The following is a 17,022-nucleotide window of genomic DNA, read 5'->3' on the forward strand; positions in this document are numbered from 1 at the left end:
CAAAGAGTGGACATTAGGACACTTCTTCATTAGTTCTGGCCTTTAGTTAGAAATCCATTTAGACCAGTAGGTATTGTGCTATTAGACTAAATTACCTAGCTCTGCAAGTTTTCATTGAATGAATTTTTACAATTAACAAGAAAACACTGCAAGTTTGGTACAAATACATTAAACTGTAAGGATAGCATACATTACATTTCATAGGTATGCATACTGTACTACTTCACATTCTACATCTACGTGCATCTTTTCAGCTTTGGCACATGACTAATTGGTATCACTTCATTAACAGATTAATATTTTATTTTGATCTCAGCTGGAAATATTGGGGGCAGGAGCTGAATCTTAACTTTCAAGTTTCAGGGCTACAAACTTGAATTCCACCATGGTCATATTTCAGCTTTCTAACTTAGGCAAAAATGTCCCAAGGTTTGCATAATCAAGCAGAACTGTATGCTATATTCCCTTGTCAAGCAATTGCATGGAAGCCAACATAAATAAGGCATGAAGCTCCATGGGGTGGTTATGTTAATTATTGTGATTTTTCATTACATTAGAGCTACTTCTGGTCCGTCACTAGAATCTCTTCATTTACTTAATCATTTTCAAAATTAGGCATTGATTCAAATCTGTTAGGAAATAAAACTTAGAAGGGTGAAGTAAACATAATCCTCATTTCTGTAACCTTCTCTTTCTATCCCACTAGTGAAATTTGCATTACTAAAATTAAAAAAACACATTCAAAGACCAAATTTGCATGCTTTGTGTAACAACATTAGTGTATTCCCTGCTAGAATTCATTTCCTATCTGTCTCATTTTGATCTTATGTGTTGTAACCATCGAATATTGCCGTTTTGTCTTATTTTTTCTTTTTACCATCTAGATAGCCCGGTGGATAACAGACCTCCAATATTTTTAACCCCCAGTGGCCAGACAACTAATAAAACCGTACTAAAGGATGATGTGCTCTTGCTGGAATGCATCGCTGAAGGACTGTAAGTTGTTGCCTGAATGTCCTACTTTGCTGGGGTTGTGGTCGGTCATCTGACTTAATGTTAGCTATGCAAGTTCCATTGTTGCAGGCCATTGTCTCATAGATTTCTATAGAGGTGTAATTTGAAGCTTCTGGTCCCCAATCCAGAATCTATCATAGGGTCCCCTCCTACCACGAACCATTTATAATACTGGTGTCTTCTTATATGGGTGCAGCTGCCATCTCTGAAACGCTTTATTGTACATCACTATCTATCAGCGACATCTTCCATTTGTGGCTATTATGGTGAAATGGGGAAATTTGATTCATTTCATCTATGAAAAATAATTTGGGACTCATATTCACTTTTTAAGGCTCTGAGAACTGTTGCATTGCTACCCAGATACTAACATGTAATCATATAGATAGACAGCACTAAATCTTAAATAGTGTATAAAATACACACTACTTAGGCTAGATTCACAGCATGTTTTTTGCCACACGTCAGTGGCTCCTTTGAGGTTTCTGTCTGAAGCCCAGAAAAATGGTATTCAGGTGTATCTGCCATTGGGGCACTGACTCTAATGAAGCAGATGGAGTCGCTTTGTGCTCTGTCTATTCTCCTTTTCCTTTTTGAGGAGGGCACAAAACTGTGGCTAACTGGGTTTTTTGTACCCGCTTGAAAAAGGTGGACACTGCCAAAAATGAGGTCAGAGATGGCACAAAGTGACCCCATCATCTTCATCAAAATTAAAGTAAAAGGCCCTGTTGGCGGATACTCCTGAATCCGACTTTTCATGGCTTCACATAGAAGACTCGACAAAACTGGTGACGTGTGACGAAAATGTGATGTGAACATAGCATTACCATCTCCAAAAGGAAAACAGTGTAAAGTAATGCAACTAAATAATGCAAATAACCTTAAAATAAAATTTAATTAAATGGATTGTCTCATGAAGACCACATTTTCTTTTAAAGAAAAAATAGCTGTGAAGCTCCTCTGCCTATATGCTATTGTCATGGAGGTTTTACCGGGTCACACAATTCGCCTGCACTCCGGAGAGGGAGGTGCATTTACTTTCCAGGTCTTTCATCTGGTTATCGGAGAACAAAATCCCAATAGGGGCTGTCTTTTAAATTGTTGCCCTTTTAGAAAGTCTTTAAATATTATAATTGGTTGCTTTTATGTTGTTTCAGTCTAAAAAATGTTGAACGTTAAAGTAGTACCAGCTCTACAGAGCATATAGGAGTTACTTAACTGATATAAATCTGCAAAGTAATGCAACATTGCATCTCTCTATGAGAAATTAACATTGCTATAGGAGCCTTACAGATTTTTTATTAACCCCTTTCTGACATCGGACGTACTATCCCGTCGAGGTGGGGTGGGCCCGTATGACCACCGACAGGATAGTACGTCCAGCGCGATCGGCCGCGCTCACGAGGGGAGCGCGGCCGATCGTGGCCGGGTGTCAGCTGACTATCGCAGCTGACATCCGGCACTATGTGCCAGGAGCTGTCACGGACTGCCCCCGGCACATTAACCCCGGCCACACTGCGATCAAACATGATTGCAGTGTTCCGGCGGTATAGGGAAGCATCGCGCAGGGAGGGGGCTCCCTGCGTGCTTCCCTGAGACCCTCGGAGCAACGCGATGTATTCGCGTTGCTTCGAGCGTCTCTTAGCTCCTTCTCCCTGCAGGCCCCAGATCCAAAATGGCCGCGGGGCTGCATCCGGGTCCTGCAGGCATTACTTCCGGGTCCAGAGCAGGCGCTGGTAAGCCTGCAGTGCTGTAAGTCAGATCGCTGATCTGACAGAATGCTGTACAAACTGTCAGATCAGCGATCTGTGATGTCCCCCCCGGGACAAAGTAAAAAAGTAAAAAAAAAAAAAATCCACATGTGTAAAAAAAAATTAAAAAAAATTCCTAAATAAAAAAAATATATATATATATTATTCCCATAAATATATTTCTTTATCTAAATAATTAAAAAAAACAATTTAAGTACACATATTTAGTATCGCCGCGTCCGTAACGACCCAACCTATAAAACTGTCCCACTAGTTAACCCCTTCAGTGAACACCGTAAGAAAAAAAAACGAGGCAAAAAAACGCTTTATTATCATACCGCTGAACAAAAAGTGGAATAACACGCGATCAAAAAGACAGATATAAATAACCATGGTACCGCTGAAAACGTCATCTTGTCCCGCAAAAAACGAGCCGCAATACAGCATCATAAGCAAAAAAATAAAAGAGTTATAGTCCTCAGAATAAAGCGATGCCAAAATAATAAATAATTATTTTTTCTATAAAATAGCTTTTATCGTATAAAAGCGGCAAAACATAAAAAAATGATATAAATGAGATATCACTGTAATCGTACTGATTGGGGCTAGGGTTGGAGCTAAAGTTAGGGATAGGGTTGGGGCTAAAGTTAGGGTTAGGGTTGGGGCTAAAGTTAGTGTTGGGGCTAAAGTTAGGGTTAGGGTTGGGATTAGAGTTAGGGGTGTGTCAGGGTTAGGGGTGTGGTTAGGGTTACCGTTGGGATTAGGGTTAGGGGTGTGTTTGGATTAGGGTTTCAGGTAGAATTGGGGAGTTTCCACTGTTCAGGCACATCAGGGGCTCTCCAAACGTGACATGGAGTCCGATCTCAATTCCAGCCAATTCTGCGTTGAAAAAGTAAAACACTGCTCCTTCCCTTCCGAGCTCTCCCGTGCGCCCAAACAGGGGTTTACCCCAACATATGGGGTATCAGCGTACTCGGGACAAATTGGACAACAACTCTTGGGGTCCAAGTTCTCTTGTTATTCTTGGGAAAATAAAAATTTGGGGGGCTAAAAATCATTTTTGTGGGAAAAAAAGATTTTTTATTTTCACGGCTCTGCTTTGTAAACTGTAGTGAAACACTTGGGGGTTCAAAGTTCCCACAACACATCTAGATAAGTTCCTTGGGAGGTCTAGTTTCCAATATGGGGTCACTTGTGGGGGTTTCTACTGTTTGGGTACATCAGGGGCTCTGCAAATGCAACGTGACGCCTGCAGACCAATCCATCTAAGTCTGCATTCCAAATGGCGCTCCTTCCCTTCCGAGCTCTGCTATGCGCCCAAACAGTGGTTTACCCCCACATATTGGGTATCGTCATACTCAGGACAAATTGCACAACAACTTTTGTTGTCTAATTTCTTCTCTTACCCTTGGGAAAATAAAAAATTGGGGGCGAAAAGATCATTTTTGTGAAAAAATATGATTTTTTTATTTTTACGGCTCTGCATTATAAACTTCTGTGAAGCACTTGTTGGGTCAAAGTGCTCACGACACATCTAGATAAGTTCCTTAAGGGGTCTACGTTCCAAAATGGTGTCACTTGTGGGGGGTTTCAATGTTTACGCACATCAGGGGCTCTCCAAACGCAACATGGCGTCCCATCTCAATTCCAGTCAATTTTGCATTGAAAAGTCAAATGGCGCTCCTTCCCTTCCGAGCTCTGCCATGCGCCCAAACAGTGCTTTACACCCACATTTGGGGTATCAGCATACTCAGGACAAATTGCACAACAATTTTTGGGGTCCAATTTCTTCTCTTACCCTTGGGAAAATAAAAAATTGGGGGCGAAAAGATCATTTTTGTGAAAAAATATGATTTTTTTTATTTTTACGGTTCTGCATTATAAACTTCTGTGAAGCACTTGGTGGGTCAAAGTGCTCACCACACATCTAGATAAGTTCCTTAGGGAGTCTACTTTCCAAAATGGTGTCACTTGTGGGGGATTTCAATGTTTCGGCACATCAGGGGCTCTCCAAACGCAACATGGCGTCCCATCTCAATTCCAGTCAATTTTGCATTGAAAAGTAAAATGGCGCTCCTTTCCTTCCGAGCTCTGCCATGCGCCCAAACAGTGGTTTAGCCCCACATATGGGGTATCAGCGTACTCAGGACAAATTGTACAACAACTTTTGCGGTGCATTTTCTCCTGTTACCCTTGGTAAAATAAAACAAATTGGAGCTGAAATAAATTTTGTGTGAAAAAAAGTTAAATGTTCATTTTTATTTAAACATTCCTAAAATTCCTGTGAAACACCTGAAGGGTTAATAAACTTCTTGAATGTGCTTTTGAGCACCTTGAGGGGTTCAGTTTTTAGAATGGTGTCACACTTGGGTATTTTCTATCATATAGACCCCTCAAAATGACTTCAAATGAGATGTGGTCCCTAAAAAAAAATGGTGTTGTAAAAATGAGAAATTTCTGGTCAACTTTTAACCCTTATAACTCCCTAACAAAAAAAAATGTTGGTTCCAAAATTGTGCTGATGTAAAGTAGACATGTGGGAAATGTTACTTATGAAGTATTTTGCGTGACATATCTCTGTAATTTAAGGGCATAAAAATTCAAAGTTGGAAAATTGAGAAATTTTCAAAATTTTCGCCAAATTTCCATTTTTTTCACAAATAAACGCAGGTAATATCAAAGAATTTTTACCACTATAATGAAGTACAATATGTCACGAGAAAACATTGTCAGAATCACCGGGATCCGTTGGAGCGTTCCAGAGTTATAACCTCATAAAGGGACAGTGGTCAGAATTGTAAAAATTAGCCTGGTCATTAACGTGCAAACCACCCTTGGGGGTTAAGGGGTTAAAGTTATCAAAACCGTAGACTAGGCTATAATTAGAAATATAAAAGTTACATATTACATCTTATTCGGACGGAAATGATGCTGAGGATGTAAACTTACTAATGAGAACCACTATAGTGATGCCAGAACGTCCTTTATTACAGTGACGACTTACCTCCTATTTCAGCAGAGGAACATTTTTCTATATGAAATGTGTGGCTATATAAAACAATAGCCGCCTGTAAGATTAGTCACTTGAAGGCCAGCTTAACCTCATACTCTGATCTTCTTTACTGTCATGGTAACACAGCCTTATTGACAAGCGCCTGCTTTAAAATATTAGTCTGTTCCCGTGTAGAGATAGACACCCAGATGCTACATTAGAGCAGGTCATCTCAGTTCTCTTCTTAGTCCACTGCCTATTGTTGGCATCAGCCAGGCAAACTTTTCAGTCTTGTGTAACCTATTGGCCATGGCGTGGCCTGTAAATGAAATATTTTTATTTCAGTGGACACATAAAAAATGTGACCCACTGGCCTATTTTTCAGTATTTGGGCAGCTGTAACATGGGGATTATAAGCAGAACAATGAAAAGGGCTAAAAGCTGACATTGTGTAAATGTGCCCAGGCCCACAGAGCAGTGACCTCATATTGTGCAGTGGGAATGCTGCTAAGTCATTCTTTTCATGTAGCTTGACATTTTTAACATTCAGATTTGATCTTTTTTTTTTACAAATTGATAAGTATTAACCTATGTAATGTTTGTAGTGGACTATGTATAGATGTGAAACACAGATGACAATAATGTAAATCTTTCAGCACAAATGTCAGTTCCGAGACTAGATACAGCTAATGCAGTGTAGTATTTTTCTGTATCGGATAGTCTTGGTATTAGAAAGCTTTGTATGCCTCCTAATATGCACTTAAAATGCTCTAACAGACCATACTATGAATATTAAAGACTATTGAAGCACCTCAAATTATTATATAAATTAATATAATACCAATATTCCTAGGAAACATATATTACGTATATAATAATGCCATATATGTAGGAACAATAGAGCCTTGCCATATATTTATCTGTGTATTTATATTCTTAAACACCATTGTATTGAAATGTGCAATCAGTACTTTCCAATAGGGTTAGGTCTGCGAGGTTCAGTATACCTATCTGTCATGTCGGACGCTGTTCACACTAGGGCGTCCGACAGAGAGCGGTAATTCCACTTACGTCCACTACACGCTCAGTGGCGTCGGCTAGACTTTATCCAGCTTGCTCTGGGTTAATCTAGCTGGTAATCAGGTTGGAGGCTGGGTCACGCCCACGGCCTTTAAATAGTTGTGCTGGACTTTGGGGTGTCGCCGATTATAGCTTGTGCTTTGTGCCTAGTGAGTCCGGTCTGGAGTGGTGGTCTTGTTGTAAGGAATATCGTATCTGGTGGTGTATTATCCTTTGTCATATTCCTCTTTCCTATATTTGTATTTGTTTTGTCCTGTGCACATTATAGTGTATTCCTGTGTGACTGCGGCGTGGTGCGTTTTTCAGTTTTCCCCCTCTGTGCTTTCTGTGGGGATTGGTGTGTGGTCTCTTCACTGGGTGGCGGGTGGTGGTTTCAGCTTAGGGCTGAAACAGGAGACAGGGTCAGGCCTGGCGGCCCAGACATGCACACCTTTAGTATAACTTCTGGGAGAGAGACAGACAGGGTTTCCCTAGCGTGAGGGATATCACAGGGGCCTGGGTAACCAGCCTTAGTCTACCCAGTACTCCCGTGACATTATCCTATTTAGCCTTATAAGGCAGATTTTTCCCATGTACCCACAGAAAATGAATGAATTATGAACATGGTGTGAATTAAGCCTTATATACTGTAGTTTTATCTGGAAACATAATCTATAAGTATCATTAACCTTCTGTGGCAACTGATCCTAAATTCAACTTACCGGTGCCACATCTGTACTGCGGATTCTGCTGAGCAAGCGTATTCACACTCCAGGGAAATGTTAGTATGAGGCCACGGTCACACGTTCAGTATTTAGTCAGTATCAGTATTGGTAAGCCAAAATCAGGAGTGGAACAATCAGAGGAAAAGTATCATGGAATATACAAGTTGCAAGTTATAGTTTATTTCTTACCTGGTCTGCATCTGGTGATACATTTGTCTCCTGATGCTTGGTTTATTGTCACCAGGTCAATAAAAAATGTTCTTATTTTTGTTTGATTGTTTCAGTGAAGATAATAAAAAATTCTCCTGCCATGACTTATGGCCTAAGGGACCAGTATGAAGTTGTAAGGTCAGACTCATGACTATTATGCTAGGCTCTGCATACTTCTTTTTTTACACCTGTTTTATTGACTCCATATTGTTGCAGTTCCTAAACGACCCTTTAAAAATGACAGAAAACTACCAAACATAAGACATCTTTGTATAATGAGGCATGTTATTGTGGCGAGGAACAAAAGAAAGCTCTGTTTAGACAGTAATCAAACTATTGTATTTCTACAATCTGGCTGCACATACATCTATTATGTGCTCTGTCACTCCGTGGCCTTTTGTGTCTTCTGCCTCATTTCATTTAGTGGAAAGCAACATTTGTATGTATTGCGAGGACACACAGATAGCATTTTATGACATGGTAATTGCTCATTTTCCTATGACAAGAAATTGCCAGAAGCGCCTTTCAGTGAGTTGTTTTTCTTATTCCTGATTTACAGCTTGCATGACTTCTAATAAATTAGCACACTGGCCATTTGACTAAATAACGAATGCTCTAAGAAGTCTTCTCTTCCATCTTCTATATCACAGTAAATGTTACAGTTATATGTTTTTTTTTCTTCGCATTTAATTGACCTAGTAGAATGAGTAATACAATAAATGAGTGTATGGATTTGTTACGACTTGAGTCCCCCAAGTAGCATAATGTAAGGACTACTTTCCCTCTTGCTGCTGCTTAGCCTCATTTATTTGAGGTTCAGCGGCAGGCACAGTCAGTCACATTACTAATTATCTGAATAAACTTAATAGGACTAACTGGTAGGCCCAAGTAGAAAGTATGAGACAACCCTATTACGCTCACCTATGAAGACTCTTTTATGATAACAAATAGCAATTTCATCAGCAGAAAGTCTTCTATAATATTAATGCCTATAAATACACCACATACCAAATTATTATGCAAATGCTATTTTTCTCTGATTTTCTTAAATGGTCAATTCAAGTGAGTTGGTATAATGTTCAAATCACAACCATTAGAACATAAATTACATTTTATTGCAGAAAGCCCCCAAATGACAACCATTTCTGCTTGTGAACACCGTTCGGGAGTGGCTGAATAGTACAGTGGCATGTATAAGTGTGGGAACACCTGCTCAAAATTACTGTTATTCTGAAGAGTTAAGCAAGTTGAAGATGAAATGATCTCCAAAAGGGCTAAAGTTAAAGATGACACATCTCCTTTGCAGTTTAGGGGGAAAAAAAAAAAAAAAAAAATATATATATATATATATATATATATATATATATATATATATATATATATATATATATATATATATATATATATATATATATATATATATATATATATATATATATATATACCGTATATATATATATGTATATATATATATATATATATATATATATATATATATATATATATATATATATATATATATAAAATCGTTTTTTACAGTTTGAAAATTACAGAAAGGACAATGGGCCAATTCAAATGTTTAGGCACCCTTTGATATTTGTGTGCTCAGATAACGTTGACTAAAGTTTCAGACCTTAATGAGCCTGTTAGCATTATTGCTTGTTCACTATCATCATTACGAAAGGTCATGTGATGCAAATTCCCCGGATTTATAAAAACCCAGCCTCCTCTGACCTTGTGCCAAAAAACTGCAGCCATGGGTTCTTCTAAGCAGCTGCCTAGCACTCTGAATATAAAAATGGTGAAGGCCCACAAAGCAGGAGAAGACTATAAGAAGATAGCATAGTGTTTTCATGTTGCCTTTTCCTTAGTTCAAAATGTAATTAAAAAATGGCAGTTAGCAGGAACTCTGGAGATCAAGATAAAGTCTGGAAAACCAAGAAAAATTTCAATAAGAGCTGCTTGTAGGATTGCTAGAGAGGCAAACAGAACCCCCGCATGGCTGCAAAAGTAATTAAGAAAGATTTAGCAGACTCTGGAGTTGTGGTACCTTTTTCTACTGTTCAGAGCCACCTGCATAAATATGGCCTTCATGGAAGAGTCATCAGAAGAAAACCTCTCCTGCTTCCTGACCATAAAATTCAGGGTCTGTAGTATGCAAAAGAACATCTAAACACACCTGATGCATTTTGGAAACAAGTCCTGTGGACCTATCAGGTTAAAATAGAACTCTTTGGCCACAATGATAAAAGGTATGTGTGCAGAAAAAAGGGCACAGCATTTCAGGAAAAGAATATCTCTCCAACCATTAAGCGTGGGTGTGGATAAATCATGCTGTGAGGTTGTGTTGCAGCCAATGTCACAGGAACTTTTTATGCGTAGAGGGAAGATTGGATTCAATGAAATTGCAACAAATTCTTGATGCAAACATAACACCATCTGTAAAAAAGCTGAAGTCGAAAAGTGGATGGATTTTACAAATGGATAATGATTCTAAACACGTCAAAATCCACAATAGACTACCTGAAAAGGTGCAAGCTGAAGGTTTTACAGTGGCCCTCACAGTCCCCTTGCATGCAAGATGACCCAGGAATCTCACAGAACTCAAAGAATTTTTCAAGGAAGAATAGATGAAAATCCCTCAAACAAGAATTGAAAGACTCTTGGCTGGCTACAAAAAGTGTTTAAAGTTGTGATACTTTCAAAAGGGAGTGCCGCTAGGTAATAACAGTGCAGGGTTCCCAAACTTTTGCATAAGCTCATTTTTCTTATTGTAATTTTTAGAATGTAAAAGATGAATATATATGTATTTTTTCCTAAAATGCTAGGGAAATGTGTCATCTTTAACTTTAGGCCTTTCAGAGATCATTTCATCTTTAACTTGCTTAACTGTTTACAATAATAGTAATTTTGAACGGGGTGCCCAAACGTTTACATGCCACTGTAGGTTTAAGCACAACTTAAAGCATTTGAAGGATCTGACACCTTAAGGTTCTCGGGACTCCAGAGGCACCAGCAGCTTCAATTACCTGTTTGCTGGTTTGTAATGCTATTTTACCAGCTCCTCTCTTAATCTGATGAATTTGACTGGCAGAAACCTTCCTCATTATGCCTTCATCCGCACAAACCTGAGATCATCATGCTTAAGTTTTCGTAAAATATCTAATGTTTTCAGATCTTGTCCAAGGCAGCTTTTTAGCAGCAGATATCCTTTTTCTTTCCCATGTTGTCTGAAAGCTGTAGTATTTTTGATTATGTGAAACATACTTCTTAAATAGTTTTTTTTTAATTGGGTTCACCTGGCAAACTAATTATCACATGTGTTTGACATTTATTTAAGTGATCCAATGAGGCCTGAGACGCAATACCATAAATGACTTTATTTGAAAAAAATAAAAATTACATCTTTATAACACAAATCCAATATGCATAATCATGTGGAACACGTTGTAGTGTTTCAGTAATAACTATATAGAGCCCTGCAGAAATGGAGAGACTTGTGTTCTATCAATGAACTGTGATCAAAAGTGTTGTGCCAGGGTATAGCCTGGCGTAATTTACTGCTCTTCCTTAATCCAAAGTAACTGTGTCATTAAAGAAGACACAAACATGATTAGAATATCAAAAAACAAAAAAGTTGTTCTCTAGCATTTACCGGTCCTCACAGTCCAATTGTCCTAGTCATTTCGAAGTTAGACTACCTGCAATGCCTAATACATTATTAGGCTACGTTCACATTTGCGTTGTGCGCCGCAGCGTCGGCGCCGCAACGCACAACGCAAACAAAAATGCAGCAAAACGCATGCACAACGCTGCGTTTTGCGCCGCATGCGTCCTTTTTTTCATTGATTTTGGACGCAGCAAAAATGCAACTTGCTGCGTCCTCTGCGCCCGGACGCGGGCGCCGCAGGGACGCATGCGGCACAAAACGCAAGTGAGACGCATGTCCATGCGCCCCCATGTTGCGGCGCCGACCGCAAATGTGAACGTAGCCTTAAAGAGGGATGTCACTGAAACCATACAATTTAATATAATTTATAGAGCCCAAATATTGTGACTGAGAAAAGCTCGTGTGCATAATACCCTTCATACAGTTAATAATCTTTCTGTTCAAGTTGTTGGTCCAGCCCTACATTAAATAGTAGTTTGCAGTCCACCCACAGGGCTTTTCTACAGCCCAAGGCTTGCATCAATACTCACTGTTAGTAGCTCATCATGAATTCAGTCTGCAGTCATTTGTAATCAATGTTTGGATGAATTCTGGGAATTTTTTTGTGCCTAATTTATATCTAGGGCTGTCAACAAATTATCGAAATTTTGAAATAGCATGGAAAATAATGTGATTAACTCCTGGTCTACTGGTTGCATTTTTTGTATGCTGTTCCATTTTATTTTTATGGGAAACTTTTCCTGCTTTTACATGTAAATAGTGATTCTGTGTTGGTACTAAATAGTACAGAAGTGTAAATGCAACAATAAAGGGGTTGTCTAGTTCAAAATAGTTTAATATTTTCTAGTATGGGATTCTGAGACAATAAAAGTGGGCCCTCTGTTCAGGATCCTCATTTCTGGGCCAATGTGGAGAGTAGTCTATACCTCTGGATATCTTATGTGTTGCCGTAAATGAGCACTGGGTAATGTTTTATCTTCCGTGTGATGGTGCTGCAGGGAAATTGAACACTTATTACCATGGTTCCATATACCGGTAGATTACAGCTGAGAGCCGAGACCCTGACGGGTGAACACTTGTGATCAACATTTTGTTAATGGACTCTTGTAACATGTAGGAATTATTCAACCTGTTTAATGCCATAGATTTATAATATTGACCCCATATATTGGCAAACAGAGACCTATTGGCATCTCATGAGACACCATGATCTTCTCTAAAAGCAAAGCTTCTTATGAAGAATGCAAAACATGTGTAATATGACATGCATTTAAGCCTGCTCCAGAATGGAGGTTAAAATAACCATTTGTATGGCTTTGTATATGATTAAAGACACACAGAGATACAGAATGGCCACTTAGTGGGTTATAATAAGAGTGTGTGTTATATTAAGTTTCCTAGTGATGGAACCCCCAATGATGAGCAAGTTCTCACCTAATTCGTGGATAGGATAACTTTCTAGTTTGGTACAATGGAAGCTGTACTTTCAACAAACTTTGCTTGACTCAATAGTTCAGGTGAATATAAGACGCTTTGTGATACATCTTATCAAATAATTCTGCTTCTTCCACCACTTAAGACCCCCACTCGTTAGACAATCTAATATGTATATTGGTGCCAGCCAACTGATTATCAGGGAAGATGTCAATCTGGCATGTTCAATTTTGGACTGCCGATTGCAAGGTTCTCTTGGTGATAAGTTGCCATCCAACGTGTCAGCCGGCATCTTTCTCATAGGCAACACATGAGCACTCGTCCGGACGAGCTCTCCTGCCTATGGGAGAGACGGTTGACCTTTACTCATCATCTACTGAGCTCTGTATTGGTATAGACAAGATGCACTGTCAGCACAGTGAGGTGTCAGGTTACAGCTTCTATCATAGCTTACGGAGTGGGGAGGAGTGAAGAGCAGAGTAAGAAAATGATAGTGTACAAAATGGACAGTTAGAAGAGACATGACTTTAACTACTCATATTACGAGTTATACATGGACATTTTATTGTAAACTACCCTATGTGCTGTAATGGTGTATTTATTCTGCAGACCCACACCTGAGATTCGCTGGAATAAGGAAGGAGCAGAATTGCCCAGCAACAGAGTTTTTTATGAAAATTTTAATAAGACTCTAAGAATAATTGGTGTATCAGAAGAAGATGCTGGCAAGTACAGATGTTCTGCCCAAAATAACAGAGGGTCCATTCACCATGTCATTACTGTTATTGTAAAAGGTAAGTGATTCCCACACTAAATAAGCAAGCACACTGCTGTATGATTAGATCCCAGCAGAGTCTCACTATCCAGACAATAGATTTAATAGCAGATACTGTTTCAGTACAGATTATTTAGGTATTAGATACATTTGCTTATAACTCTAGAGTAGAAGGTGGCCCATGATCACACTCTGCTTTTACATAAGGTGCTGTAATGTGGGTTTCCATAGATTCAGTTTCTAAAAAAAATATCTATTATATTGGAAAACCATATGCAAAAACTCACAGTAATAGTAATAAGGATGTAACAAAAAAATGTTACAGAATGATTGTGTTGCTAGTGGTTTATGGTTGAATAGGAGACATATACTGTATTACAGATACCAATAAACAGTGCATTTAGTTAAAGAAGTATTCCCATTTGATCAATATATGGCTTAGGCTAGTTTCACACTAGCATTCGGCAGGGCTGTGGACAAAAGCCTTCTTCCTCTGTGAAACCCCGCCCACTGCCGGGCCTCTTCCTTCAGCTCCGCCTACATCTGCATGCTTCCTGCGTACCCTATCTGTAACATTGGGTACGCAGGCCATGCGGAAGTATGCGGATGCCTCCGCATGCATCATTTTGACGCATTAAGATAGGGTACGCAGGACGCATGCAGACGTAGGCGGAGCCAAAGGAAGAGGCGCGGCAGTGGGCGGGGCTTCATAGAGGAAGAAGGATTTTTTTGCATATGGTTTTCCAATATAATAGGTATTTTTTTAGGAACTGAATCTATGGAAGCCCACATTGCAGCACCTTATGTAAAAGTAGAGTGTGATCACGGGCCACCTTCTATTCCAGAAACACTAGTGTGAAACTAGCTAGTCTGAAGCTAGCCTTAGTGAGTAATATCTGTTTCTGTTCTTTAGTCAGAAGTGTTTTGGGATACAGAGACAGCTGAGTAGATGGTGCTATGCTGTTTCTGTAATCCCCATTCACTTTTATGGGAGTTACAGAAACAGTGTAGTGCAGCCCACTTGACTGCTTCTAGTGTTACCTTCTGTGGTCAGTGCATAGAGATGGATGTGCCCTCAGCTATGAATACCTGAGATAGGAGAAACTCTTTAACTTCAGGAGACTGGAATAGGCTTAACTATATACATTTACAATGCAGGTTTTCAGTCATACTCAGGAGCAAAGAAGACACCATTACCATACATGAAGCTTTGAAGGATTGTTTGTGGCTAGTGAAATTGATCTACTATCATTAATTTAATATATTTGGATTATTTATTCTTTCCTCTATATGTCAAGGTTAATAAAATTGTCTTGAGTTGGAATTTATAAATTTGCACGAAATATGCACTGCTTTTAAAGCATGCTCAAAATTTTGTACATTAAAATAATTGTGCATGTGGTCCTTCAAGTTACAGTGGCCTCAGGATATAATAATTTCAACATGAAATACTGTAACACAGACCCCGAATCATTAACAACGGCGTTGTTCACGCTGGTCTTAGTGAGTGGTTGTCACGCACAGTGTGGAAAAGACTAAGTGCAACACAAAGGGATGAGGGTAAGGGAGCCCAACACTGGGGAAGAGGGGAGTGGAGACCCCTAGGCAGATCTAAAGTCACCCTGTCTACCCTAAACATCCCTATATAGGTTCTACACCTATCGCTGAGCAGGATCCTAATCCCTGCCTAACCCTGGCGATAAGCCTTACTTAGGGAATGACGAGGTGACACTAGTTGATCCCCACTACCACTAAAGACAGCTGGGATAGACGAACAAGGGGACGACTTATCTTGAGTAGACTCTGAGATGTAACATGGATGTCCTCCAGCAACACCAAAGAAGATAGCCGACTGCTATAGCTCCAAGCCTCAACAGGGGGAAATGGAAATATCAAAAGCAACTCCCAGCAGCAGGCTTGGAGTCTATAAACACCTCGGTCCAGGTGTGTCAATTAGAGCCGGAGAAAGGTTGCTACTGGGTCCAAGAGTCAGAATGGTCAAGAAGGTGTCTGCAAGGCCAAACGCTTAGACCTTCTGCAGCTAGATGCAGTGTGACTGTCCGCAGCCTCTGACACACCCGTGACAGTGGAGTGCTGGAGTCAGAGGCACCTGAATCCTTAAGAGGTTCATGCTTTTAATGAATCAGAGGCATCTGAAAAGTTGTGTGCACCTTCTTACACCTAACCACAAATCTTACTCTAGTCAGGTTGTCATGAATTAGAAGAGTTGTGGAGTCATACAACCTTTCCACCCCCATCCTGCATGAGCTCTGCCCATTTATACACATATAGCTTTATAGCATGCACAAAACACTGCTGCATGAACAGTACAAGTACATTCAGCTCTGCTGTATATATACACACATAGTTCCACTACATACACACACACAGCTGTGCTACATACACACACTATTCTGCTTCTTTCACACACCTTTGTTACATATACATAAAACTCGTCTACATGTGCACATACAACTGTATTACACACACAACTGTAGTACCACTAGACACTGCTCAGGTGCATCAACATCAGGGGCTATTTAGTTTGGGAAAATGAAGGCTAAGGGGTGATCTTATGTTAATGTATAAATATATGAGGGGACAGTACAAAGACCTTTCTGATGATCTTTGTAATCATAGACCTGAGACAGGGACAAGGGGGCATCCTCTACGTCTGGAGGAAAGAAGGTTTAAGCATAATAACAGACGCGGATTCTTTACTGTAAGAGCAGGGAGACTATGGAACTCTCTGCCGTATGATGTTGTAATAAGTGATTCATTACTTAAATTTAAGAGGGGACTGGATGCCTTTCTGGAAAAGTATAATGTTACAGGGTATATACACTAGTTTCCTTGATAAGGCGTTGATCCAGGGAACTAGTCTGATTGCCGATGTGGAGTCGGGAAGGAATTTTTTTCCCCAATGTGGAGCTTACTGTTTGCCACATGGTTTTTTTTTTGCCTTCCTCTGGATCAACATGTTGGGGCATGTTAGGTTAGGCTATGAGTTGAACTAGATGGACTTAAAGTCTCCCTTTAGCCTTAATAACTATGTTACATAGCTCACATACATCAGTGGACACAACTCAGTTACATCAACACACACAGCTCAGCTACATCAACATACACAGCTCAATTACATGAACACATGTGGCTTAGCTATGTCAATACATACACTTCTTGGCTACATTATCAGACACAACATATTACTGCTGCACACTGTACACAGTAGCACTTATTAAAGTTCCTTCCAGGTATGTGACTTGAAAGGTCTTTCAGTTAGTAATGACCTGCAGCTTTGGGCATCTTTAGAGGTGTGCAGATCCTGGTAGCTTTCTTTCCTGCCCTGCACTAATCAGCTAGATCAATGTTGAGATGATGAATGCAGGGCA

The 17,022-nt window shown here is 39.6% G+C and overlaps 1 protein-coding gene across 24 annotated transcripts in view; it reads left to right on the forward strand.

Annotated features, from left to right (window-relative positions):
* The window catches only part of NRCAM (neuronal cell adhesion molecule), a 305,467-nt gene that overhangs the window by 221,146 nt on the left and 67,299 nt on the right, over positions 1-17,022 (forward strand). For all 24 annotated transcript variants that reach the window (XM_077265085.1, XM_077265082.1, XM_077265088.1 and 21 more), the window contains 2 exons: positions 885-996; positions 13,465-13,649. In XM_077265085.1, coding sequence (XP_077121200.1) covers positions 885-996; positions 13,465-13,649 — 297 coding nt within the window. The remainder of the gene's footprint in view (positions 1-884; positions 997-13,464; positions 13,650-17,022) is intronic.

Source organism: Ranitomeya variabilis, chromosome 5 (assembly GCF_051348905.1).
Source record: "Ranitomeya variabilis isolate aRanVar5 chromosome 5, aRanVar5.hap1, whole genome shotgun sequence".
NCBI classification, from domain to species: Eukaryota; Metazoa; Chordata; class Amphibia; order Anura; family Dendrobatidae; genus Ranitomeya; species Ranitomeya variabilis.